Source organism: Phaethon aethereus (genome assembly GCF_964289735.1).
Source record: "Phaethon aethereus genome assembly, chromosome: 11".
Lineage (NCBI taxonomy): Eukaryota > Metazoa > Chordata > Aves > Phaethontiformes > Phaethontidae > Phaethon > Phaethon aethereus.
This window is the reverse complement of record NC_138587.1, coordinates 6,376,662-6,404,077: the sequence shown is the minus strand read 5'-3', so window position 1 is coordinate 6,404,077 and position 27,416 is coordinate 6,376,662. Positions and strand designations below refer to the sequence as shown.

At 46.9% G+C, this 27,416-nt stretch overlaps 1 protein-coding gene across 1 annotated transcript in view; it reads right to left on the bottom strand.

Moving 5' to 3' along the window:
- Positions 1 to 27,416, bottom strand: part of FRMD4B (FERM domain containing 4B) — a gene marked incomplete at its 5' end in the record, with an annotated part of 83,202 nt that overhangs the window by 34,954 nt on the left and 20,832 nt on the right. The window contains 5 exons of the mRNA XM_082004725.1: positions 7,073 to 7,095; positions 8,064 to 8,120; positions 19,831 to 19,915; positions 24,271 to 24,363; positions 26,845 to 26,939. Coding sequence (XP_081860851.1) covers positions 7,073 to 7,095; positions 8,064 to 8,120; positions 19,831 to 19,915; positions 24,271 to 24,363; positions 26,845 to 26,939 — 353 coding nt within the window. The remainder of the gene's footprint in view (positions 1 to 7,072; positions 7,096 to 8,063; positions 8,121 to 19,830; positions 19,916 to 24,270; positions 24,364 to 26,844; positions 26,940 to 27,416) is intronic.

Sequence of the window (27,416 nt, the reverse complement as noted above, 5' to 3'; positions counted from 1 at the left end):
TCTGCAAAAGTAAAAAAGCTGAGGCCGAAAAGCTGTCGTTCCATTTCCGCAAAGCACAAAATACACCCCATGGGATACAACCCAACCACCATGGGGAGGAAAAGCAAGAGAGATTATTTTTTTCTTTCTTTTTTAAAGTGAGGATGTTGTTCTGAGTCAGATCAGAGCCCAAACCCCTGCTCACAGCTGATGGTGCAAGACTGGAGTAACTTTCTGTAGGCCTGACAAAGTTTTCCAGATACGCAACAGAAGGGAGTGAGCATATTACACAGTGCAAAAGCCATGAAATCTAATTTTACAACAGGAAAAGGCCATGTCTCTTAACGCTGAACCTGTAGTTGAGGGAGTTTCTAGGGACAAGGGGGAGGGCATCTTTTACCTAAGGCTGTGGAGCTTTGCCATAACGCTACTCCAAGCCTAACAGCTACGACAGCAACATGTCTGACTTGTCCCCTGCATGGGGGACAACTTTGGGAATGATGGATTTTTTTTCTGGCACCACGCTTGCCTTGTCTCTCAACTGCTTTGGATGCAGAGCACACAAAAAAGCCCTCCTGAAGCGGCTGGGTTGTACCCACTATAGCACTGCTTCTCTGAGTTAAAAGTGCCTTAGAGGAAAAGGAGAAAAAAAAAAAAAAAAAAGAAGAAAAGAAAGGACTGTGGGAAGGGACACTTAAAGAGGACAAAACACTATGACCCCTTTGCTGCCCCTCAGGAAACTGTACGAACATCATACATATGAAATCTAAAAATGTGGGCTCCTTACCAAATGGCCATTACTATGTGTAAATATTAAAGTTACATTGCCATATGCAAGTCATAAATCCCATGATATCAGATTATTAAATTACCGAAAACATCCTCTTTTCTTCTCCGTCTAATTCTTTGCTCATTTCACCCACAGTGCTTCCACCTAATTCAGCCTAGTTCATCTGCTGCATAATAAGCATACTATATAAATTCCTTGGGAGCCCTTACAGAACTGCTTTAAAATAGGAAATTGTAAAAAACATTAAAAATTACATCACTGCAGAGACAATGTATGCTTTGGTCTGCCCTGAACCATATGAATCCAGAAGTAGAAAAACTTCTATCTACTAGTAGAAAAAACCCTCTTGCTGTTAAAAGTCTAGCAGAAAACTGGGGTCTTAACTACTTTTTTTTTTTTTTTTTTTGTAATTGCACCTGGTTTACATACAGAATTTCCACTTTTTTAGTGAAAAATAAAACACCAAGAGAGAACAACATTTTAATCTCAGAACCACTGCCTAAGCGCTCAGGGAGATGGAGTTCAGCGACTCCCTGCCCAGCTCCCCTCCGCATGCTGCCTTCCCTCAGCTACCCGTTCCTCATGGCACGCTGGGGCGTAGGACCCCAAAACCAAACTGCAGCGACTCATCGAGAACAGCGAGCCTTGCACACTGCTACAGAAACATTACTGCAGTTTTCAACAGCTTTTCTTCGAAAAGGGCACAATATGTAATTAAGCAGAATGCTCTTTGGGAAAGTGGGTATCTGATACCTGTCAAGTAGGGGAATCACTATCACTGTGTGAAACACGTATCAAACGCGATTTTCCCAAAACTTGCTTATTTACTACCTCAGCTCATTAGATGTTCCTAAGTAAAGTGAAACAATCAACCCCCTCAGCAAGCAGGCTCCAAGTTAATACATTTTTGCTCATCTTGTTCCACATTAGTGAGTCACCGCAAAAGAGCAAGCTCAGGAGAGCACACAGCTGAGTTTGACTGAGACAGGGTTAACGGCTCACGAGCGAGTGCCTAGCAAGGTATTTAAAGAAAAAGCATGCAGAGTCGCAGCGGAAAGGCAAAATACACAATGACTCACTCGGCAAACAAGCAGCCGTGGAGCGCAAGGAGCAGAACCGCAGCGCCAGCGCCGAGCACGGATTTACTCGGCCCACGGGGAGCAGCGGGTCACGCGAGAGAAAGCCCCTGTACGTATCGGTGCACCGGCATTTAAAAAGTGCACTTGCATGGAAAAGAAAAATCAAAAACTCAACCACAGTGCTGCCTGTGACAGGCACCAGACGAATGCCCCACGAGTGAACCCTATGGTGACCCACCACCTCTTCTGCGTCACCCACTGATACACGTGGAAGGAAATCCTCGGGGGCTGAACGCTGCACCCACACTGTGCTCAGGTCTTCGGCCTGTGTGTGAGACCAGCGCGGATGTCCCCTTTGTAACTCCATCTCCAATCCCAACAGCTCTGGAAACGAGCTTCCAGTGAAAGGTTCACAGCAGGTCTCCTTCCCTAACTTCACGGCCTAAGAGGAGCAGGTCTGTGGAGCAAAAAGGTTTGTGCTGGGGACCCAACACCCATGCTGTACCCATTTCGGGGCTTTCTTTAGGTCAGCCCTAGCCTGAGCACCCATTAGTGGCTGGCACCCATTAGGTGGGCTTCATTCATGCCACATGGACCCACCTTGAGCTCTCCGAGACCTCTCCAGGATGCAAACCTAAGAGAGGGGAGGTAGGAACAACTGGGAGATTTGATTCAAAATTCATGTTTCTGCTCTGACCCCAGTCCTGGACATGGCCACACCTGGAGTTTTGGTCATATGAACCCAGTGAGATTTCCAAAAACAGGCTGGACAAGCCCTTTGCCTCCAATAAATCTCAGGTGTATCCTGTTTCTGAACCTACCTTAGTCTTGGGGTAAGCAGCACAGCTAACAGGTGCTTTGCTGTCAGACAGCTATTAACTTCTTTCAAGCAGCTATTTTCTAGCACTGCCCACATTATAATTTCCACATTCTTTTCTACCAGGAGACTCTCCCGTTTGGCAAAATTGTCATTATCAAGCAAACGCTACCCAAAAATCTAATAGCAAGCACTCAGTCTTCATTAGGAGCAAATTGTTAATACTAGTTTTCTGCACTTAGACCAAGCAGTTCATTTTTTCCTCAGTAAAGTTTGTAAATTCGTGAGTTTCTGAACCAATTACTCCATAGCTGCAGCTTATAAAAGTATCTTTCACACGAACCTTTCCCTTTCACAAACTGCATTTATCACCCATGTAATGATAAACCCCGGTTCCTCGCACATGTCAGCTATCAGGAATTCATTATTTTGTCTGTGTTATGTTATACCAGTCAGGAGTTATCTTTGCAGCCCACAGGCCAGAATCAAAATCGAATGTGTCAGCTATTTAAAGAAAATGGAAGCTCTCCTCCAGCAATTTAATTAACTTTCAGGGACCACGGCTGGGTTTCAGTCCTGGAAATGTTACTGGGGAAAATATGATCCAAGATTATCAGTCAGGAAAAAAAAAAACCCACACCTTTTTTCACAGTTACTTTCCTTATATAGTCCCTGTGGCTAATCTGATTTTAATAAATGTTTTTCTAATGCTAGAAGGACAGTATTTAGAACATCGCAGTTATAAACTGTCTCTTTCAGCAAGCCACAAATAATACTTTATACTATTGTACCGCATTTTTGAGGGCAGATGCTCAGTCTGTAAACTAAATACAGCTAAATAATTTATTTCCCAAGGAGGCGAGACTTTGTGTTGCATATTTACAAGATGAATAATTACCAGACCCATCTATTGTTTTGCTTGCCTGCCAAGTCATTAGGTTTCTTGAAATTTAAATAAAATTCCTAAAATAAATATAACATGGACTTTTTCCCCCCCAATATTGAACCATGCCAGCAGCTGCAACTTGCATCAAATTCTCTTTTTAAAACCCTTACAGAGTTTAAAACCCAAGATTTTTGTAAAGCCAGGTTGTTTCATTTGCAACTCAGAGTAGAGGAGCGCAAATAACTAATGCAGAGTCTCAAAATTACTGTTACTGACTAATACTTTGCTTTGGGTTATTACAAGAGCTGGAGAAAAACTGATAGGAATTCAGTTTAAACGGAGTAGTAGTCAACTGGAAGCCATAGATGAGTGGTGAAAAGCGAACACAAGCAAAGCGTTACGTCCCTCCTCTCGAGCAAAATGCATCCAGCCGTCGCACCCGAAGGCAGAGCGGCCACGGACCTGCGGCATCCCAGACTCGCTGGGAACATCTCAGCTGCAAGACGCTCGGGAGGAACCGCTCTGCCCGTGGCAGCCCCGACACTGTCCCGTGGAAGGGGCAGAGGAACGGCTGACCGAGCCCCGCCGCGGCACGCTCTGCATCATGCACGGCGGGTAATCATCTCGGCTGGGATCATCAGTTCGGTCAACAGGAAAAGGAACAGGGTGTGTGGTGAGCTACACCGATCGTGGCCCGCTGCCATCTTCGTTTATCGTTCCTCCTGCAGCCCGCAGTCATTTTAGCCTGCCTTACAGAAACCAGAGCTGTCCAAAACAGGCACATACGCAACGCACATGCTGTGGGTGCAATTCTGAAGCATGTACTTACGTTTTATTAAGATGTCTTAAAAGCCATGGCCCTCTCAAACTGGGACTTGGGTGGTTTATCTCACATAAAGCCTCTCTCCAAATGATAAGGCGCAAACCCTTGTCCTAACAGCCCAGCCCAGGGCCCCGGGGTCCTATTGCAAGGGCCAAACCTCACAGATGCTGATATTTTCATGCTGTCAGTGCTACCAGACTGCAAATGCCCCCCGAAGTGACCTTTGTGGTGGAGAAATCAAAAGTTTTTACTTTCTCCAAGCGCCCACACGTCAGGTTTGCTCACTGAAAATAAACAGATTTCAAAAGAATGTGCTCACCCACTCAGCACGGGTGAGGGAGGGTGTTTCTTGGGAGATTGCTGCTCTCTGCCATCGAGAACTTATCTGAGGATTTGAGCAGCAGATTGGGAAAGGGGTAACTGCAGAGCCGCAGGAGTCTGAAGTGCTCAGACGCTGGTACTGATCTGCCTGTTCCCAGCTCAAGTCAGCGGGAATGCTGCACAGTGACTCCACCATGGGACGCGTCCCCATGGAAAAGCTCCCTGCAGGATGGGTGAAAATTCAGCTAGGCAGATATCACCGGCGTTGCCTGGACTGGCCCATTTTTTACTTCCAGAAAGCTAATCTCTAAGGACTTCAGGCAATTCCTGTATTTACTGGGAGTTCATGCAACACTAATCCTATATAAAAAAATTAACCCGCCTGTTCTCACGTAAGCAGACATGGTGCAAGAGCCACATTCCAGAAAGTGATTCAAAGTGGAATTGCCAAAGAACAGTGAAGAACAAGCATGCCAAACCCAAGACAGCGCAAACGGAGGCAGCCACGCTGCGCGAGCAGCACCGCTGCAAGGACACACTCTTTGTATCACATGGCAAGTTAGGCAGGGGAGAGCAGTCCCGCAGTATCTTTGTAAAGATACGCTGGTAATTAAGCTAGTGCTTTATCAGCGGCGGTCCAAACAACCACTTGTGATACGTAAAATGAAATTCCTTCACTTCTGGTGCACTCACTGGGCCTGGGACAGCTGGCCACACTCATTTGCTATGGAGACATAACATATGTTTTGTTTAATAGAGGGAACAATTGCTGCAGCTACTTTCATGCAACTGTTAGGGGAAGAGCTGCACTTGGAAAAGGGAATTGCTCTTGTAGCACAGTATTCTTCTCTCCAATTTTCTTGAAATAATTTTGAAGGCAACCACAGGCAACCCACTCCTTGCAAAGTGTCTGCAAAGGCATGGAAAATAACCACGCACGCAGATCTTGGGCATAAGAAGCCATACTTACAAGCCTATTTATGGCAAATGATAAGGAGTCAGTGTTAAATTTAAACTATGTAAGGGAGGTTTTCACCACAAAGGTATTTTTTAACCTTAATCTCTTTTCTTGAGAATTGAGAGCATGTGCCACTAGCTGCTACAGCTTAGCAAGTTACTTCTTGTTAAATGAATGGTTTTCTAATTATCTGTGCCTAAACTGAGTTAAGCTTAGGGTGTCTTAGGGTGTCCCTGTGAGATCAGGCAAGAGGAGCGGTATTTCTAGAGAAAAATGCAGCACACTGTGGCTATAAGCAATATACTATGGGTCACACAGCAGGTCTACAGCATGACTAGGAACAGAAATTGTCTGTACAGCCAGCCCATCCCATTGATAATAGTCACGAGGGCATCTTTTCCTCTCTGCAGGCATGCGAGCACACCAACAAAAAGGAGAAGGAGGTCGTGATGGACTTCACAGAGCATGTCCTTCAGCAGAGGAGGAGATGGCATTTGGAGAAGAAGGTGTCTTGGGCAGCAGCACTGGTGCTTGCTTGGCAGCTGCACACTGAAGGAAAAGCAGAGTATGTCAGTCAGACGTGACTTGCTTCCTGCATTTGAGCACATAGCTCTTTACTGAACATTTTCAAAGCGTGGTTCTTGAAAGCTGTTATAGCTGAAGAGTAAACACACCTCTCCTCCTATAGGGAAGCTCAGCAAGTAGTAAAATATTAACATGACCAAAGCCAACCTTCGGAATTTCTATTTGCTTTGTGAGCTGTTTCTAATTGAAGGTCTTTTCCTTGGCTCTAACGGGTCTGAGTGCGACCCCACCTCCTCCCCACAGCCAGTTATCACAACCAGCGTGTGGACAAAAGGGGTCTCCAAGGGCAAGCCCAGTCTGATGATGCAGCTTTAGACAGCTAAAGCCCAGCAACCGGGTCGCACACCAGCTATAACACAACTGTCGGGTCAAGTGCGGGAAGGGGGAGGCCCCGCGGGGCAGCTGCAGAAGAAAGCGGCTCATTGATCTCCGGCGCGGGCAGCTGACGCTCTCCGCGTCTCTCTGCACGTGCTGCTGCTGTACGGGCAGGGTTGCGGGCAAGGTCGCCCAGATGGACCTGAGCCACAGCACAAAGCACAGGCTTTTTGGTAGGAAAGAGTGGGAGTTTTCACCCCGTCCCACTCTGGCACCCACGTTTGGGAGGGGAGCAAAGTGGGATGCCTGAAAAGCTGTTTTTGACTCATGGCCTGCTCACAAAAGGCATTACTCACCCTGTAGACTCAGATTTTTATCCAGTCCAGCAGTGCATTTCACTTTCTTCAGCCACTGCTCACGGCTGGACTTTACCCCCTTTTTTGATTGTTTGCAATACAATGCCAACACAGAAAAACACATCCATCAACACAGTAGTATTAGAAAGAAAAATGTTATTACCTGGAATAGTCCCCTTTAGCTTCCTACAATTGAAAAACAGTGACAGAATTAAAACATGATCTCTTCAAAAGTCCTCGATTTTCCCAGCATTGTTCACTTCCCCACTCCCACAGCTCTGTGGCCAGATCCTGACCCCAGTTACACTTAGTGCAAAGCTGCCTGCATGTATTCAAGAACAGTACTTGGCCCTTTCTGCTTCCAGCTGTAGATTATCCACCTACACCATAAATAAAACCTCTTCCGAAATGGGGATGAATTTCACATTGCAAATCAAATATCACTGTTACAGCACAAGAAATGAAATACAATTCTTTCTCCAGCCGACCACATCTAGCTGAAGTTTGGCTTTACGGGCAGGTCAGCAGTTGAGAGGAATTGTGCTCACTAGACATGAAAACAACAGTTTAGGCAGATCAAGCCACCGCAGCTTTGCTGTAGCATTTTGTCACTGAGAATGCAACTGGGAACAAACCTCAACATTTTAAAGGTAGAATTTTTTATCATAGAAAGCGGTAAATAAACATAGTTTAAGTCCAGGTACAGCAAAACTTGATTAAGTAGAGGAAAAACCGACATAATATATTTCTACATAACAGAGGTACCAAAAACACCCACTCTGAAAGATTCACAGGCATAATACAGCAAGTTTAGCTACAGTATTATACTCTTTTCTTCTCAGATCTCCAAAACATATTTAAATTACAGTAAGTAATAAATTGGGTGAAAACCTACCCAAATTAGTGACTTCCCTGAGTTCTTCCTCTTTCAACTTCCAATTCCTCAAACAAACGTTTTTCTCGTGGACAAGTGAGAGAAATAAACTCCCAACTTTCTTCGCTTTCCCCCCCGCAACTCCAGGCGCTATAAGCAGCGCTGCCTGGTTCTGTCTTTAGGGGGGGAAGGAGCTCCAGGCCCGGAGCGGGTCCGAGCTGAGCCAAGCCCGCGCCGCCGGGACGCGAACGCCGGCCCCGCAGGAGGAAGAGGCGCTTACCTGCAGAGTCAGGGCTGCCAGCTTGAAGACAGTCTCGCTTTCCACTTCGATCCGCCCCTGCGCAGGGAGAGAGCGGAACATGAGCCGTGCGCGCCCCGCCCCGCCGGGACCCGCTCCGCACCGCCCCGCGGAGCCGGAGTCCCCTCCCCACGCCTCCCCCCACCCTCGGCTGCGACCTCCGTTTGGGAGCGCGCACCGGCACACCGCGGCACTGCCTTCCCCCCACACCCCTCTTCACAAATCTTCCCTTCGCCGCGTTTTACCGGCCGCTGCTTGGCGTGACAGCAGCCGCCTGCGCCCGCGCTGGAAGCCGCCGTCGCCGCCTGAAGGCTCCGCCTGGCACGGGCGGTAACGCAGCCCGGGCGCTTGTTAATCGCAAGGACAGGGCAACCGGGCTTCCTCGGCCCCACACCGACTGATCGTACGGCCCCCGCTTCTGGCGAGTGCGCTGCAGTTTTAGCGCAACGTTCAGAAAAACGGCACGGAGCTCTTGCTGGAAAGCTCTGTCTTGATCCCTCCAAAAGCGGTCCTGTCCCGACAGCACCCTGCACTCTGTGGCTTCAGAGGTGTGCAGCTGATAAACGCCAAAACATCAAACCTCCACAGAGATCCTGTGGGGTTTTTTTTTTTTCCCCTTACAAACTTAAGTGCAATCTTCAAAGTTAGTTTCTTACAAGCAAAAACCCTGGTCTTGGTCCTATACTGGGACCAGCAGTAACACCGGAAGAGCAAAAAAGATGCACTTACAGTTGGACACTCGTGTTGTCAAAGCTACCCCTTACACCTACTGCATCGTGCAAACTGCGTATATAAAGGACAAAATTGAGCCCACGGACCACCCCGTGAATACAGAGGGGTTTTTTTCTTATAGATCTTCTGCAAGTGAAGGTAGTAGACACAAATGCTGGTCTCCTACCACCGAGATCCCAACACAGTCTCTGCCCTCAGGATCTGTTGGCTGAACGAGAGGACAAAGCAGACCGAATGCTGAAATGGGGCCAAAACCAGCATAGCAGGAAGATCTACAGAATTACATACAGATACAGGGAAATGACATCTCAAAATATATAGGTCACAGCTGGAGCTGAGCTAATTTACCACAGCTGCAGGTCTGGCCTACAGAGGTGAAATTCAAAAGCGAACAAACAAATAATTCAATTTTCATGGAAAGGAAGTTTTTTGCCAGCTTTGTCAATAAAACATTCCAGCAGCAGCGCTCCCCCAGGCTGCTCCACAGCAGCAGACCAAGAGGAATTTCCCCTTCCCAACAGGTGTGGCAACAGCTATGCAGAAGTAGCCTCCAAAGCATTCCCAGACATATTTTATTAGAAGAGGAGGGGCACATTACAAATTAGGAGGAAAAAAAAAAAGCTTCAAATTCATCCTTCCTTTCAGATCTCTTTCATGTTGATGCTTAGGAGAAAAGGCAAGGATTGCAGCCCAGAAACTCTTCACGTAGGTGCAATTTTTAGGTACTTTGTTACTTCCAGGTCTGTATCAGGTTAGTCTTTGTCATGGACATCTGAGCTGCCTTTAAGCTTAAATTGCATCTGCTCAAACACAGCCAACTGTGGCAATGGGAGGATTACAGGAGATCAGGTCATCCCAGCACCACACTCCTGTTCCAGCAGGAAGGCAACCCAGACATGAGAAAACTCCATCGCAGGGAACCTCTACTCAGCAGGAAAGTTGGGCTCTAGTTCAGCAAAGCTGTCCCTGGACCACAAAATCAGGGAAAACAGGGCCAGGAGGACCTTAAAAAGCTCATCAAGACCATCTCCCTGCCCCAAGGCAGAATCAGCTACATGTGGCCCATCACCTTTTAAGCTTACAAGAAACTCATCGAGATTTAACTATCCAAATGCAATTCTCACATCAAAGGCACTCTTCTCTTTGTTGCTGGCTCCAAGGAAAACTCTGAAGCACTCTGTGAGCTACTGCAGCAGCGAGTCTCTGCTGACCCATAGCAATAGCTGCTGCTGGCATTACAGGGGTGTTTGGGACTTAATACCCAAGCACCTCTTCACTTTTCATCTTCAAAGCACCTCACAACCATTAACTAATTAGCAATAGTAATTACGAAGCTGCTTTTCCGTGTTTATTTACTTGCTCCTAAATGCAAGCGTTCAGAAACTTTGGTCGCTTTACTAAGCTACTATGGCATCACCACAAGTGTTAAAAGTGAGCCCACAAACCACTTCATTTAGGGTTTTAGGAGACAGGCTGCCTTCTTCAGGTGATGAAGTTTCAGTCTTTGCTTTCACAGTGAGGGTTTTGCAGTGCCAATGTCCTCAGTTTTGAACGTTTGCTTAGAAGCTGTGTTGAAGAGCTAACAGGTAAGAAGGTCCTCCCTAACGTTGTTTCTCTCAAACAAGACACTGAAGGTGTCTGGCCAGAGCAAAGGGGACAAACAGGACACCCCAGGCGCAGGGCTGCCACCGCTCTGTTGCAAACCTCAGAACACGGTGGACCAGCCCTAATTATTATCCCATATCACCATACAATAACAGTGGCAGGAGACTGGGGCCACTCTGAGGGAGGATCTGCACAAAAAAAACCCAACCCAGAGAGACTCAGAACAACCCCTACCCTTTAAAGGGGCTAAAAAAAAAAAAAAAGATCAAAGAAGAGAGGTGCAGGGAGGTGAAGGGACTGCCCTGAGGTCACGCAGTAGTTAAGTAGCAGAGCAAGGATTTGAAGCAGGGGATCCCAAAGCCCAGCTCAGCCTTTATCTAATAGACTAATGCTATACAAGTGACAGTCTCTTGGACAATTCCCTCTGAGCCCATAATTATTTTCCATCATAATATAAGATTACTTGCCATCTGGTTCCCCAGTTGGCCATTGCTATAATGTAATCCAGCCCTGCCCTGGGCTGTCAAGGAGTCTGGACGGCCCTTGGCTTGACAAATCTATATAGCAATGTGTGTCACTCAGGAGCGCAGGACCATGGCTCTTCCCACTCAGGCAATATTTTGATTTTATAACCATCCTTCAGCCCCAAGGCTGGCAGATGGGGGTCTCTGTTTTGGCATCGCTTTAACAGCAAGGCCAGATTTCAAGAATAGATGGGGAAAATGGCTGTCAGAAGATTCATTTGCAATGCCTGCAATTGCCAGGATAATTTAAGCAGAGACTTCAGTGAGACGGAGGCGAGCCCTGGGCACCAGGGCAACCAGTGCTCTCATGGCCGCATGTTGAAGATGAAAGGTTTTCTTAGGTTCATCCCAAGTGGGAACAAGGTCACTAGCACAAGGTTAAGTACATGGATGCAATTCAGATAATGGAATCTGAGTCTTCTACATTTTAGATGTAAGTAAGTTTAAACGGACTAGCGGGTACAGCTCCAGGGAGGGGATGAAACTGGTATTTTTCAATTAGAGTTTGCACAGGGACCAATCATTTTAACCAGTGAGAGATATCCAGCCCCTTCTGTAGCTCTCCAAAAGGCCACTGGTTTATCTACACACTGCATTTGGTCCAGCAGATTCAGGTGGTGGCTTTTGCCATACTGACAAACATCAGAATGATAAAAGGTTGTAGCAGATGTCCAAAACGGGTGGCAATCACTGTAGAGCAGGAATAGGTCACTATCTCAGCAGCTAGTGAAGACCAATGCATGCCTCCAGTGCCCACGGGCAGAATTTAGCCCACGATTAAGATAGGGGCTCTTTTGCTGCACCGACGTAGGCTTATAAACGTGATAAAAATCACAAGCTCAGTCATGAATAGAGCAGTGAACCCTCATTAGACACAGCAACAACACTAGAATTTACTGTCACGGAGATACAAGTCTGAAATCCTGATGAAAACACAGATCAAGAATGATGATAGTCAGATGAGCATTAACTGTGCTAAGAAAATCTTTAGACTGTAAACTCAGATTAAAGCAGATGAAAAAAAAGCAAGCAACACACAGGAACTGCCATCTTTAACTCTTTAGAGCCAGAGCAAGAAACAAAAACTGGTATAGTTTCTTGAAAGCACATGTAGCGTCCAGAGGTTAAAGACTGACAGCAAAAACATTTCACACGTGGAGATTTGAGAACTGAGATACTAACATACCTCTTCCCTCAAACCAACCCCTTAAAAAATTTGTATTAACCAGACACCCCCAAATATACACACACTATGATTGAATAGCCTCAAGACAGCCACAATACTGAACATAATTACCTGTGATTACTGAAAGGTGATTAAGAAAAAGCTGAGAGAAAGAAGGGTGCAATTAGGCAGAGGGAGAGGAAGGACCCAAACATCTACAAGGTGTTCAAGCTGAGGGAGGCAATTAGCTGGGTGTGGACACAACACAAGTGAAGAAAGCGATGCCAGCACCTGTGCCCTTACCCAGCACCACCGTGACTTCCCACAAGGGATCTGGTATCCCTGCGATGTGTCCGGACAGCAAGAGGATGCAAAGGCAGGTCCCTGCAGTGCAGAAAGCTTAGCAGCTTTTCAGCATTTAAGGCTTCTTTGGGAGCAGAGCCTGCACAAGGTGGCCTGAGCTCCTGGGATGGGCTGGGGAGGGGTTGTTGGCCACAACCTGTTACACAACACAAGTTGAGCAGCGCAGGAGGAACTAGGTCAGGCAAATTCAACAACTTGCTCCGTCGGTGTGGCTGCGCTGGGTGATTACACCAAAGAGGCAAACAATGGCAGAAAAAAATAACCCTCCAGCTTTAAAGCACCAGTCCCGATTACCAGCATTCACAGCAATCCCGGTGGGGTCGCCACAATGCTGAGCATCTCAACTGGGACCAATTTCCCACAGACAAAAACACGAGGCTGAGAAAAAGCGCAGCAAAGCAAGCGTCCGCCTCCAGCACATTAGGAAGGGAAAGTAAAAAACTAAACCAGCAGGAAATGCAGAATGCGAGCCCTTATAGGAACAAAGTAAAGGCTGGTCCTTCCGACCCTGCTCAAAAGGCCACTTCAGATTTGCACTCACACTGCACTTAGCCCATGGGGGAATGCAGCCTGGATGGCTCAGGAGGCCTCACAGCTGCTTCACAGCATTTTACATGGTCCATGACATCTTTCATTTCATCCGTTAAGCCCCACAGCCCTTCCTACCCACAGAAGAGCATAACCTGAGACTAAACACAGTTCAGTGCACATGCAGCGGCCACCACAGCTCTCTCCTGGCAGGACCTGCTGCTTCCCACCTCAGTGGCTTAGGCCAAACCAGACAAAAAAAAAAAGCTGGTAGTGTCTCGTGGTGAGCAAAGGCTTCAGGTTTCTCTGTTACACCCTTTATTTTGCTGTCTCTGCCAGCCACCCTCATCCATCTCCCTTGCTTGTGTTTTGTGCTTCAGCCAACACTTACATGAAACTCCAAGGACAGCAGAAACGACTCAGACTTGTCTGCACAGTTCAATGCAATAGGAGCATATTTAGTGTGCTTTTTTTGCATTAACATAAGAGTAAAAGCAGAGAATGAGGGAAGGACATAAAGACTTCCCTGTTTGCGAGCCAGGTACATGGCAAGTATCATTAGACTTAACGTATAATCACAGCCTTTCGCTTTCCTACCCCAGCACCACGGTGAGATACCCAACGCGCACCAACAACAGAACAGGCTGAGCTGTCGCAGCATCGTTACCTCGTGGCCAGGAGATCAAAGGTGCAAAACTCTCCATCGCAATTAACACCAGTAGTTAGACCCAGGAGGAGGTGGTGACTGGTATGACATATGATGCGAGGTATGAAACTTCGGCTGCAAACCAGCAAAGCTTTCATACGCAATGGGCTAGCCCAGCTGGGACACAACTTCCACCTCCTCTGTGAAGAGCCTCAACAGGTCCCGGGGGCACCATCACCCTTTACAGCACACAGCCTTGGACCAGCCTCAACCACTCTCAGAGGTGTTGTGTGGAGTCCCTCGACTATACCCACATGGCCATGGAGTATAGTCACACCATGGCCAAGTCCCTCCTCAAGCTACCGGAGCAGCCCCATTTGAGGTCTCATGGGGTAACAAGTAGGGGGGCCCCATGGAGATCTGCCAATTTACATCAGCATGGGGGTCCTGCCTCCTCGTCCTGTCACATTTTGTTCACAGGCATAACCATGCTCCATCCTTCTCATCTGCTGACACGCTGCTGGGGCGTTTGGGCCATGGAAGTGGCTGCCAGCACCCATGGAAGACAACAGCCCTGGAGGTGCAGAAGGCCAACTCGTCTGCTGATCCTCGTCCTGGGCTTTACATGTGCCACCTTCAGGAGCGGAACAGCAAATAGAGGCAACGGACAGGGCATGTTTTAATAGCTTTGGCTAGGATCAGACTACACAGTATTATGAGGCTGCATGGGAACACTCCCCTCTCCCTTGAGAGGGGGGAGAATTAGGAAATATCTGTTATAAAACTTTCGAGAGCTCTCTGATATACAACCACTTTGTTCTCCACGAGCTGGAAGCTAGCCAGACTTTATGCTCACACCAGGGGTCTGTTTCAACAGCTCTTCTTGGTAAGCTCTGGCCTTCAGGCTGCCAAGTGCTCACAAGCATTGCCGTTCACAAAACTATCACAGTTGCAGACTCCTCTGAAAACTTCCATTTCTTTTACCTTTTTTCTTCTTTAAAAGCAATTCTTGCAAGTCCTTGAAAAAATGGGAAATTAAATAACCCCCCTGACACCCAAATATAGAGAGGAAAAGGGGAACACAGCCAACTTGACCAAGATCTTAGTTTACAGAGCATATTTTAAGGACTGGCAAAGAATCAACCGTATGGCCGCAGAGCTGTAGGGAGGTTAGTTCTAATGCATAATAAACTTGACAGGGCTTTGCTAGCCAAGTGGAGTGTTATTTTTCCAAACTTGGCTGTTTTGAAAAAAGAAAAGACTAATTTATCTTTCCAAATTTATCATCAACATGTGAGTGACCAGTTCCGACCCACCTCCTTAAAAGTATCCCAGTTATGGTCATGGGCTGTGCAATAAGATGCTGAACATGGTACAAAGCTCCCCTATCCCTGTGCAAACACAATGCTGAGATATTAATTTCACCTGAAACCAAGTGCTAGGCTTTCACTATTTTAAATTCCAGCTGTACAGCAGATTTCAGAGATTGCTATAAATCTAAATCCAGCTTCTTACGTTCAGCAGCGGGAAAGAAAGCTTTTAAATTGAAGTTGTCACCACTGAAGGTTTTCAGGCAACAGTTCTCAAAACCTTGAAAAAGAGAGGCACATGGGAAGACAGAGCCCAGACATACACAAAAGCATCCTTCCAGCCATTGCATTCTCCCAAAATACATGTAGATAAACAAGCTTGTAACTAAGTCACTGGGAGACCTTTCCATAGACCTGGAGATCTAAGTTTTACCAGTTCTCACCTCCTGCTTGGTGGCCTATGCTGTTCCTGGCAGCAGATACAGCTTCTCCAAGCTCCAACCCAATGACCACCGACGCTGGAGAGCAGGAGCCAGGCAGCTGGCTGGACCACACAGGACCGAGCGCACCTGGGGACTGCAGCATCAGACCAGGGAAAAACGGGCAGCTCGACATGAAAGGAGGGTAGGGCAAGAGCACTGGCAGCATTTGTTATGTCAGCTGGAGGCCAAGGTTTATACACGTGCCAGTGGTGCGGCAACACAGGGTGCTCTCACAAGTGGAAAAGCAAATGTTGCATTTAGTTCATATGCAAGGAGATCTGGGGAAGGCAAGGGCAGCAAACGCTGAGTGGGCTGTGGCAAGTCCCACAGAGGAAGTTTATTCTCCAGGCGCGTAAAACAGCGTTACATTACGCTGTGCAGAAGGGACGTGTCAGTGCTGATGGTGGTGGGTTAAGATGGCAGTGCAGTGAAAACACACAGCCATGGACTCCTTGTGCTCAGCGATTCTTTGTTCCGGCTGCAGAGCTGTAACGCCACTAAAACATGATTCACAAAAGTAAAAATAAGGTCTCAGCCCTCTTGTGCTTTGGGCAAATGGGACCCCCTGGCTCCCCAGCTGCTTGCAGGGGACGAGAGAAGGCAGAGGGGGCCTGCGCAGGGAACACCACAGGTCGCAGAGGATGCACAAACCTGGCATGTAGCAGCAAAGATGCCAGAGGCACGAAGAGGCTTTGACTATATAGATAGAACACAGAGGTAGGTGAGTGTGTGGCAAGTAGAAATACATACATTTTTGGCAGCAGAGATTTTATTGTCTGTCCTGTCTCTCCCTTGCCAAAATGTCTACGGAGATTGCAAAATGCACGAGCCCCAGATTCCTCCAATCCCTGGGCAGGGACAAGCGGTACCAGATTTGCAAAAAGAAAGAAGAGAGATTTGCAGGAAGGAATGGGGAGCTGAAAGGTGAGGAAGTAGAGTGTGGCAGTGCACTACAGACAACTAAGCCAGCCTTTGCCCTTTTCAGAACTGTTATGCAGGTTTTTATTCCATTATTTATTAGTCAGAATCCATATTTTGTAATATACTAAATAATTAATAGTTGATAAATTTAATATGCTATATTATTTATTCTGAATTTTTATTCAGCTGGGAGCAAAACCTCTCTGGAGTCATGTGGGGCAAGATGGCCAACACACTCCGCCCAGCACCTCCAGCCTAAACCCGGAGATGTTGGACTTGGTTAGGGAGATACTATTCTCTTCGATTAGATACAGCCACTTACAGGATTTCACACACAGGATTGCCTGCAGATCTCTCAAAGAATACCGTAAATAGGTTTATGATGCCGCCCCTGAACCTCGTGACGGATAAAACCCCTCCACAGAGGAGGGACTGGCACGAAGCTTTGCCAACGCATGGGCTGTATTTGCCCAAGCCTTCGGCTGGCTCTCGTGGTGCGTCCCACACGCTGGCGGGAGCCCTGACACGCACCACCTCGCACACAGGGCAACAGCACCCGCTCACCCTCTGCTCAGGGGAGCATCGTTTCCCTTTAAAGCACCCAAGCCACGGAAGCACAGGTACCTACACACTGATGGGCTCCCGACACGTGCCAGTGCTCAGGAATGCCAAAAGAGCACAAACACAAACTCCTTCAAGCATCAGGCCTTTGCAACACCCTGGATTTGGGCTTTTCACAGTGTCCCCTCTGGGGAACAAGCTACTGTGAAAACTTTGGGAAGAGCTTTGTGAAAGCAAAAAACGACTGGCTTTTAAAAGCAATCGTAGCCACACAGGTCTTCTCACACGCCAGGTATTGCGGCATTTATCCTCTGAGCCACATTCCTGGCCCACACAGAGCAGAAGCTTCACGCAAAGATCCAGGTTAGGATACGGCCCCAGTAGGGCATCCTCCAGCACACCCTGTGCGTTGATGAGCACCCTTGAGCACGTGGGCTGCGTGTATGTATGTTGCTGCTTTAAGACACTGGGGTTTCCTCACTCCATGAATGCAGCAAGGAAAGGAGGGAAGGCAGGGGAAAAGCTAAGCTGAGGCAGGTCTAAGCTCCTGGAGCTGGATTAATGACTGAGAAATGCCAGGGAACATTCCTTGCTGTCATCAGTGAGCATCAGCCACTTGCTTCACCAGAGCCGGCGATCTGCTCACATCCAGAAGCCGACACTGCTCGTCCCGCAGCCTGCGCCTCCTTCCCCACAGCACAGCGGAGCCTGGCAGCGCTGTGGGAGTGGACACGCTGTGCGAGCGCATCCGAGGTGCCTTTGTGCATCCTCTTGTCCACATCCCGTGGGCTTAAATATGAGAATCTGTCCTGTGGGCACTTCATGCACAACTCAAAACCTAGAGACTGACCGTAAGTTTACCAAGGAGGATAAAATATTTTTAAAAGACCTAATTTGAAGGTTAAAAGCCCCTGGACCAAATGCATCTTGAAAGTGAACTGCTGAACTAGCTGCGGCTTCTGCTGAAGGTGGGCTGCGAAGCCACCCAGCATAGAAAGTGCTCTAGGCAGAGCCGGGGCTCTCTGTTTTCATTATGTGTTGAATCGCTCGGCACTGCCCGCAGAGATCCTTCTCTTGGGAGGAAGCGATGCTCCCGTCCCTCCGCTGCCCACAGAAACTGGACGTGACAGAAACCCCTCTCTGCTTCTGGCAGTTTTGCTGGCAGGAACAGGGAAGGCAGCATTTTGGGTTGCTACCAATTAGAGCACACACCTTGCAAGCCATGGGGGCAAAATACGAACCAGCCTTCATTCCAAGCTCTCCCAGCTCCGAAGCCCTGAACTCAACTGAACGATGCACAGTCTGCTTATCGCAGCACTCCATGCTCCATCAGCACTTCACATGCTATCAGCACTTCATTTCGGTAAAACAAAGTTATGCTGCTTGAATAGTAATATTTACCCAGGCCAGAAATTACTCCTTATTGGGGTTTGATGACATGCATGCCTATGATCAGTGAGGAAAGGTTTTTTTATGCTTCTCTCTTTTGCTTTCTCTTATGCTTTATGCATATACATAAACATATATACTTGCACCAAATGTTTTCATGTTGACAGCGTTTGTTTCAATAGCAGTGGCATTTTTCACATTCCATCCTAACACCAGACCCACTTTCCAGTTCCAAAATTATTTGCGCTTTGTTTGAAGTACTCCAGTTTTCCCTAAAAGGATAACTACAAGTTGCTGAGACCCTTCATTTAAAATGGCAGATATGCCAAATGGAGATTTGCTTCTTATTAATCTCAACCAGTGAGGCCTCAAGTCCTTCAAACATCTTTAAAACTTCAGTGTTTTATAAAAAGGCTCCTTCACTCTTCCAGAAAGCAATTCCTGTACAAAGCAGTCACAACTTTGCCATTAACCACTTTCACATCACATTTCTGATCCCACCATAAAATAACAAATACTGGATACTGAATAAGAATCCTCTAAAATATGAAGCATATTAAAGGTGAAAACTTTGGCCGGCTACACCAAGCTCCACCACCAGCTAATGATACAGGATTGTTTTCCAAGAAAAGGTTATAAGAACCAAGTGACCCTTTTAGACTGACTGAACCACAATAAAAAAAAAGCCAGATGCCAGAGTTTGACATTAACTGGAAAATCCCAGAAACATCAGGCAGTGCTAAAGTTCATTGAACTGCAGCTGCTATTGCACTGCTGGTTATCAGGGGCATGCCAAAGGTGGTTGCCACACCACCTTTTTTTCAGACCAAGAGGAATGAATCCGCAGCAGATCAACCTTAATTTTTTTTAAGATTTTTGTCTACAGTATCATGAAGTAACTTTTAAAAATACATTCTACCAATTCAAACATTTCAAGAAAACAGTGGAAGCTGCTTAACCAGAGAGTAAATATAAAAAGTATTTTAATAACTAGTTTTGATTACTACTTTATAGGGTTTATTACTTTGCTACTTAACTGAATTAAGGTAGGAAATCAGGGAACTGATTTCTACTGATTTCCCCCAAACTACAGGACCTTCCTCACAGGGCTTTTGTTCTTGAGACAAGTTTGACTTGAGCTCAGTAAAGAGATGCTTGCCTTGAGCGTTTACTATGCAGTGTATAGACCGATACGGCACTGAGACAGAGCCCACCTGTGAAGTTACAACCCAAATTTCAAACAACTTAAAAAGCTTTTGAGTATTTAAGACTTATTCTAGTGCAGTGAGCACACAGCGGGGCTGAGAAAACAGGACAAGGAAACAGTCATCATCCTTATCCATTTCCTTGGAGCATCAGCATGTAAGTGAAGGAGAGGAGAAAGCATGCTGAGATTTTAATACCTCAGTAAGATCTAGAAATTAGATGCAGCTCCTAGTGAGTTTTCAGGACTGTGTAGGTGGCAGAGGAACAATAAATGGGAGATGCACAATAAGGAGCTCCAACAGAACATCGGGTCTTACCTGGTGCACACAAGACTTGGCATTCAGAAAGAACAGCTCGACCGTAGTTTTGTCCTTGAGAAAGGAAATGCTTTCAATGTAGAACCTGAAAAATTAAAAAACTCCAAACAGTTACTTTCTTGAATAGGTTTCACCTTTCTCCCGAATCATTTTATTTCCTCAATGTTTTGTTCTCTAGTAGTAAAATAGCACAGAGGAACTATGAGCTACTGCACTTAATTTCCTGCCTATTAGGAAGAAACAAGCAGAAAATCACGGGCCGACAGCACACAGGGAACAACAAACTCCTTGTTCAATAGATCACAGGTATCTGATGACTTTTCATCTCATCTGAAAATCCTGTCAAACACTAAAAGAGCAAAGCCCATCCCTCCTATGCATATAAAGCCACAGAAGGGGAAAAGGTAACTGCAAACGGCCTGTTGCAGGTCGGGAAGCCGGCCCGGCCCTGTGCTGGGGAGAGGGGCTGGCAGCAGCCCCGCAGCCCCGTCCTTCCTCTAGGAGGAGAGAGCAGCCACGGGCTGAGAGCTATTAACTGCGCTCCAAGCAAACCGGGACAAGCAAAAAATCCCATGAGGAACACTTTGGGGTTGGCTCCATCCCATCGGGCGCATCCATCCTAATCACAATGGGAGCCCCAAAACCAGGGGCTTACGCAGAAGGGCTGCAACGGGCTCAGCCTTACAGGCACCACTCTGCGCAGCGCCCGCTGCCTTCCTCCCCGGCCCCGGCTTCCTCTGCCCAGGGCCACGGGTGCATCAGAGGCACACACCAGCAAAAGCAATCCCGTTACTGGTTACTCTGGCCCAGCCAAGGTTAGCAGATGGGTCCCAGCTTGCTACAGACCTACACCAAACATCTCGTATGCCACTGGCGCTCTGCAAAATCACACACAACCTCTCTGGGTGCTTCTCTGGCTCACTCGGGGCATCAAACCAAACGGTGCTGAGATGCATTAAATGGTGCGGAGAAAACACGTCTACAATTTGAGGAGTACAGAACTGCCAAGTCAGTTTTAAGAGACAAAAACTTGTGTAAGTGTGGTCCTGTCATTCCTCCTTTAGCTGGATCTGAAAGCAGGATACCTGTGCTTCAGCTCCTTATGGAGGATGAACGCATTGGGTCCAGACTCTCCCACCCAATGCTAGACAGAGGGTACAATTTTTTTTTTTCCAGCCATGCAGAGACTTGGGCCACCACCACCACTGCCTCAGCACTGCAGACCACACCAGGGCTTCTCAGTGTCTTGCCTTTGATAGCAGGAGGGTTGGATGACCAGCACAGGGCATGCAGCCCACTATGTTCATCAGAACCAGGCCAATCCCTCCCACAGCCCCATGGTGTTCCTAAAGCTCCTCACAGCCTCAGGCTCCAGCGACTGATCCCTTGATACAGATGGTTTGCAAGACATTGGAAGAAGTCCACAGCAGCAGCACAGAGCGCATGGTAGGAAGCAGTAAAGCTAGCACCCACTGCACTTGTTAGGAATGTATGTAATATTTATGCTGCAACCTGAGACAAGCAATACATTAAATAGTAATTGTTTTAATATTTAGCATTCCTACAGCATGTTCCATCAAATTAATTTTAAAGCACTGCCCAGAACGCCTCTGCAGGATAAGGAGATAATTTACCCATGTTGAAGGCATGCAGCCTGCCCAAGGGGCAGACCGAAGCCCAGCATCCTGCCCCAGACATTTGAAGGTCTATTTTATATTTCCATGACTCACCTTTCACCAAGAACGGTAGGAGCCACAGGTATTTCCACCTTTTCTTGATCACACCCGATATAATTTTTTCAACAGCTTTGCTAAACTTCATTTAAAATATGCTTTAGTGCTTCTCTCCAGAAATGCAGAGCAGAGGCAGAAGCCTCACTCTTCATCCTTTCCTAACCTGCTGCCAGACCAGCCCTTCACAGCATGAACTTTCCTCAGCCTGCTAAAGCCTTCCTCCCTATGTTGCACCAAAAAGGTGATTTTCCTCAACTAATGACCTCATTTGCACTTGCAGTTTCTTTCAACTAAAAGTCAGACATACCTGACATCCTCAGGAGCAGGATAGTGCCCCTGGCTCTGAAGAGAGAGGTAGCTCCCAGTCACTGCTGGCACAGAGCAGGAGACTAGGATCTATGGATTTAGGAAGAGGGCACTGGGGAGGTGTTGCCCCCTGCCCCAGCCAGGTCTGTGGTGTTTTATTTCTTCTGTGGTACTAACTGTATGCTCTTATCACCACAGTACAGATGGGGAACACTGGACCGCAGAGATAAGGACGTTCAGGGGATGACACGTGTTTGGGAGCACCATACACAAAGTGTATGGTCTGCTTTTTTTTTTCCTGATGCTGTCAGCATCCTTGAAACTAGAATGACACTTTTACAAGTCCTAAATTAGAGCCCTTCACCAACTGTGTGTACCATATGAAGACTTAGATGACTGGATTGAGTTTATGCCAGCTGAAGAAAAATCCTGAACGGATTATCATGTGTTTCATTACCGAACAGCAAAAGGTCAGTTATGAACAAAAGGAGGGTCATAACCAGGTATCTGAGGATTCCCTCCATTTCCAGTATTGCTACTGGAAACTGTCCAGTGCAGTGCTGTAAGACACTGAGAACTGATGCTGTTGCACATTTGCCACTTGTTATGAGAACAGCAGCTCATCACCCTGCCTTGTTATACTTACATCTCAAAAGAAAGTGACGCTGAAGCAGTATTTATTCTATTTGTGGCTGAACCTATTTCAAACACGTGGAAGGCAGGGCCCGCGCAGGAGGGCTCGCAGCCTGAGGGACACCCTGCAGCTACAACAGCATCACATTGTGCATGGCCAGAGACCATCCAGCCTGGAGAATGAGCGCCAGGAGCTGGAGCTCTGTGCCCAGCCTCTCCATGCCACTTGCCCCATGCCCAACCACCCTTTTCCGTTCAAGCCACAGGCGCACACAGCTGTAACCATGTATTCCGGCTGCTCTCATGGGAGTTTAGTTAAGGAATAGGCTACAACAAGGCATATGTGTTCACACGAGATAAGTCTCTGAATTAACCACCCAAGGCATATGCCATGGAAGCAAAGGCCTGGAGTCCTTACTTATCCAAAAAGTTGTAACAAAGTAGAGCGCTGCAGTTTAAGTGGCTTTTTCTGATGGAATATCTATTTTCTACAGATCACATGGTTTCTGTATTGCTAATTATTTCTGCATCCTCCTCTTCCTGCTCTGCTTCTCACTCACTGCCCACCTCCTTGGCTCCTAATTGCTTGTTTTGGATCGCATGACCCTGGAGTAGCGAGACTTAAAATTAGCTTCTAGAAGCTGATCTTTCCAAGCCCACTCCTGACACATTAACTCTTGCCCAGGTCTCTTCACACCCTGTCCTGTAGACCACCTTGCAACAGAGAAGGTCAAAATGAACATCACAAGCCAACAGCATTAATCCCAACCAAGGAAATAGTCGAGTCATATGATCGCCTTCACAGCCTGCTTGGGCAGTCAGATTTTAGCTTCCCAGATCCTCAATATATTGAAGAGCACATCATCCCTTTGAAAATGGATTATTTTCTTTCTGTTAAAAGTGGGGAAGGGAGGAGAAGCTCTGAACTCCATCACAAATAAGCACATATTCAGCAAAAACAAAGTGCCGCTTGTTTGAACTGTTCCCTCAATGACCAGGGTGTGGAGGACATGGCAAGGCAATGGTGCCAACCGACCCAACTACACAAGAGGCTCTGCCTTGGAAATCCTTCAAATAATTAAGCACACAAGGCATAAATTTACTGAGATATGAAAAGCAAATGAGGTCAGTCTGCTCTCATTTTCCTCATAGACCGTAAGGAAAACAAAAACTCCAACAATATTAAGAATATGATGCTTGGTCTTTTCTGGCAGCACAGCTCTGTCTCGTAGGACTTTTTTTTTCAGGCCCTTAACCAGCAGAGCTTCGCCAGCAAAAGCCCTAAAGTAATGCAATTACATTGGCCAAAATCATCACTTTGCCAGGGATTTTATTCTCTCCTGGGGACTGGCTTAAGCTGTGTGAGCAAAGAAGCCATCAGCAATCTCTTTCAAGTACAGACAACCCTTAAGTAAACCTAAGAAGAAAAAGCAAGTACAATTGTTTAAACAAACTGTATTAAAATTTAGCACTATGAAAGACAAGTCAGGCAAAGTAGGTATTTAAAATATGGGGTTTTAAAAAAAAACACCCTAGGAACAATGTCCTAGTAACTGTTTAAAAAGTAGCAGGTTCCAAACAACTTTATTTCATAGTTAAATACAAAAGAGAGCAGCACTTATCCAGCACCTAATCTCCTTCTAAAAATAAGATATGGCTTTGACATTTATTTCCTTTATCAAATCTGTAATCAGTTATTTTAAACAAAAACCCCTGGGAACAAATAAACCCAAGTGGTAATGTTTTCTCCGTGGAAACAATTACTCACCTAACAGCAAAGTACAAAGTTGCTGGGCCCGGTTTCTTGGGCAAGTCATGGTCCAGGACTCTGTGATCCAGCTGCAGCCAGACGCTCTGACCTCTGCAGAAGAGGTTGGGGAAGTGGTTAAGAACTGGGACAGGAAATGCAGAAATGGGGTCTTTTCAATGGTCAAGTTTCACAGAATCATAGAGTCATTAAGGTTGGAAAAGACCTTTAAGATCATCAAGTCCAACCGTCAACACACCACCACACCCACTAAACCATGTCCCGAAGTGCCACGCATACTTTTTTAAACATTTCCAGCAACGGTGACTCCACCACCTCCCTGGGCAGCCTGTCCCAATGTTTGACCACTCTTTCAGTAAAGAAATTTTCCCTAATACCCCATCTAAACCTCCCCTGGTGCAACTTGAGGCCATTTCTTCTTGTCCTTTACTCCAAGCGTTACTTTAAAAAAAGTGGAACATTCAACTCTGAGGCAGACAAAAAACGAAAATTATTTCCTTTTTTTGCCTAACTTTCAGATTTTGATGTAATTCACTTTGGGATGGTAGAGAATGCTCTTTGCAGTCGTATTTGCAGCTGCAGCACAGAAGTGATAGCATGGCTCCCAGAAAAACAAAATATTATCAAAATACTCCTTCGCTATAGATGCGGATGCTTCCATTTTCTCATGTCTAGCGGGGCGACCTGATCTGTAGCAGAGGCTGGACATTTGCCTACAGCAGAAATGGGTCTGATCTCTTCTGCCACCCAGGGACCACACAGCTCTGCGGCCGTATCTCCCACGTCTGTTCTGCACCAATCCCCAGCGTGACATAAAACCCCATTTTGGAGCAGAAGGGTTTACCGCAGGCACACTCATTTAATGAGGCAGCTGTACAATACAGTTCTCTCTGCAGTGGCTGCCCTGATTGAAATTGGAAGGAAACCAGAAAGAAAACAAAAATGCCCCCAAACTCCCAATAACCTCCCTGAGGATCCTGGGTGCACGAAGCTTGTGGCTGCCCTGAAAAGCCTGGGGCATGGGTGCCCTCCAGAGGCCACACGCTCCCTCCAAGCACCCAGCCCAGCAGCCTTACACCCAAGGCAGCCTCTGGAGTGCCACTGGTGTTTCTGGGGAAGCCAACAGCTTTTAGGTATTCCCCTGGCAGCACTTTAAAGCTCACCGTGAGGGAGCGCCAGCAACCAAAAACCTCCAGAAGAATTTCATGGCAGCTCTTCTGGGGGAAAAAATAAGCCAAGTGCAAACAGCATCCTCAAGGGATTTACAGAAGAGCTGGAAGAAAGTATTTTCCAACACTTGAAAGTACAAGGATGTGGCAAATAGGGAGAGCCCAAGATGAGAGCGGCTGGTAAAAATCACATAGTTCTGCGGTCAGGGCCCCAGAGCGAGTGGCTCCTACCGGCTCCGAAAACACCATCCCTTTCCCCAGGGCCAGTCCTGCACCTGCAGACGGGAACTGCCTTGGCAGGGTGGCCCCAAACACGGCTCCGACGTGATCTGTAGGTGAAGGCTTCCATCCAGGACACTGTGAAAAGCACCGATGGAGAGCAGCAGGGACTAGTATTATTCCCATTGGGCAAGAAGAGGTTTATTTAGGGGCTGTATTACTGCACAACTCCATTTCCCCACTGCCCTAAGCAGCTCTGCTCCAGCTTTTTTGGGGAGCTGAAGGTAACTCTTCTGGAGACGCTGGCCCTGGGGAGCAGAGTCCTGCCTGTGGGTTTCGGTCCCACACCCAGCAGACGTGGGGGAGCATTTCACTGCAACGCTGACAGAGGAATCTAAACACCAGCTGAGATTTCAATTAACTCAGCCGACTCCGGGTTAACGCCACGGAAGCGGATCTCCCGCGGCGCTCCGGAGCCTGGCCGTAGCACCTCACCCAGCCCGGCGGCCGCTGCCGGCGGAGGGTGGCAGGCGATGGGCAGCGGCTGCCGGAGCTGCCCCACTCGCATCAGCAGCGATCACAAACTGCACCCAACACGTCCGCGTGCCTGCTGCCGGCCAGGGAGGGTTGTGCATTTCCAGCACGTGCCGCTTCTGCAGCTCTTTTCAATAGTCTGCAGAATAGCTCGGATACCTAAAAGTAATAGGGAAACTAGAAGGAAGTTCGGGAAGGACTAACCTCTCGTAACTCCACTGCTGCTAGGGAAGTTTGGGCTTAAAGGACTCAATAATACATTTGAGATTAAAGTGAAAAGCAATAGGAGCAATTAATTTTGAAAATAAATGCAAAACCTTTTTGTTGTTACTAAAAGTGCAGAGTAGGAAAGCCGAGGGTTTTCACATGGGAAATTATTACTGAATCAGTTTTTTCACCTTGTGAGACAAACATGAGAAGTGAAAGCATCAGGAAGGTATTTTACAAGTATTCTCTGGTTTGTGCCCAGAAGATATTTTCCAAATATTTTCTGCTCTGTGCCTTCCCCTTTCCTTGTGCACAAGCACAAGTTTGGAAAATCTTTCTTCTTCAAAAAAGTCATTTTTCCACCACACTGAGCTGCCACAGTATCTAGGATAGGTTTCACATTTCAATAATCACACAGCTGTTGAAAATAAATGAACATACTTACGTATCATCTACAAATGTTATCCCAAAATACTCCTTTTCTTTCAGGTTGAAGTGTGAGGCCACCAGATCCAGTAATTCCCGAGACAAAAGTTTGGGCTATTGAAAGGATAAAAATAATTTAATTAATTTCAGTCCAGGCTTTTCATATATAATAAAAATTTTCTCGGCAAATACTGACATTTAAGTACACATGGCCAAGTTTAAACCCTGTTGTACAGCTCAATATAGAAATGGCTCCATCAGACTCGGGGCAGTTGGATTCGGTGTCTCTGTGGAGCTGTGTGGGACGTGCGGAGCACGGCGAGGCAATTATGTACTTAACCCATGACATCAGGCTGAAGCACCCAGACCAACCACTGCTTTCCTCTTTCTGGGAGAGAAAGGCAGCAGCTCAGGCTTCCCTGCACTTACAGCAGGAGGGATGTCTCAATTAAGAAAATATAGTGTGCTAGAGGATCTCGTGCTTTGGGTTTTGTTATGGGAATAAAACACATCCCCAAAATACAGACTTTTCTTCCCTTTTAAATTACAAAAAAACACCACCATGAGGGGTGCGTTTAATACGCTTTATGC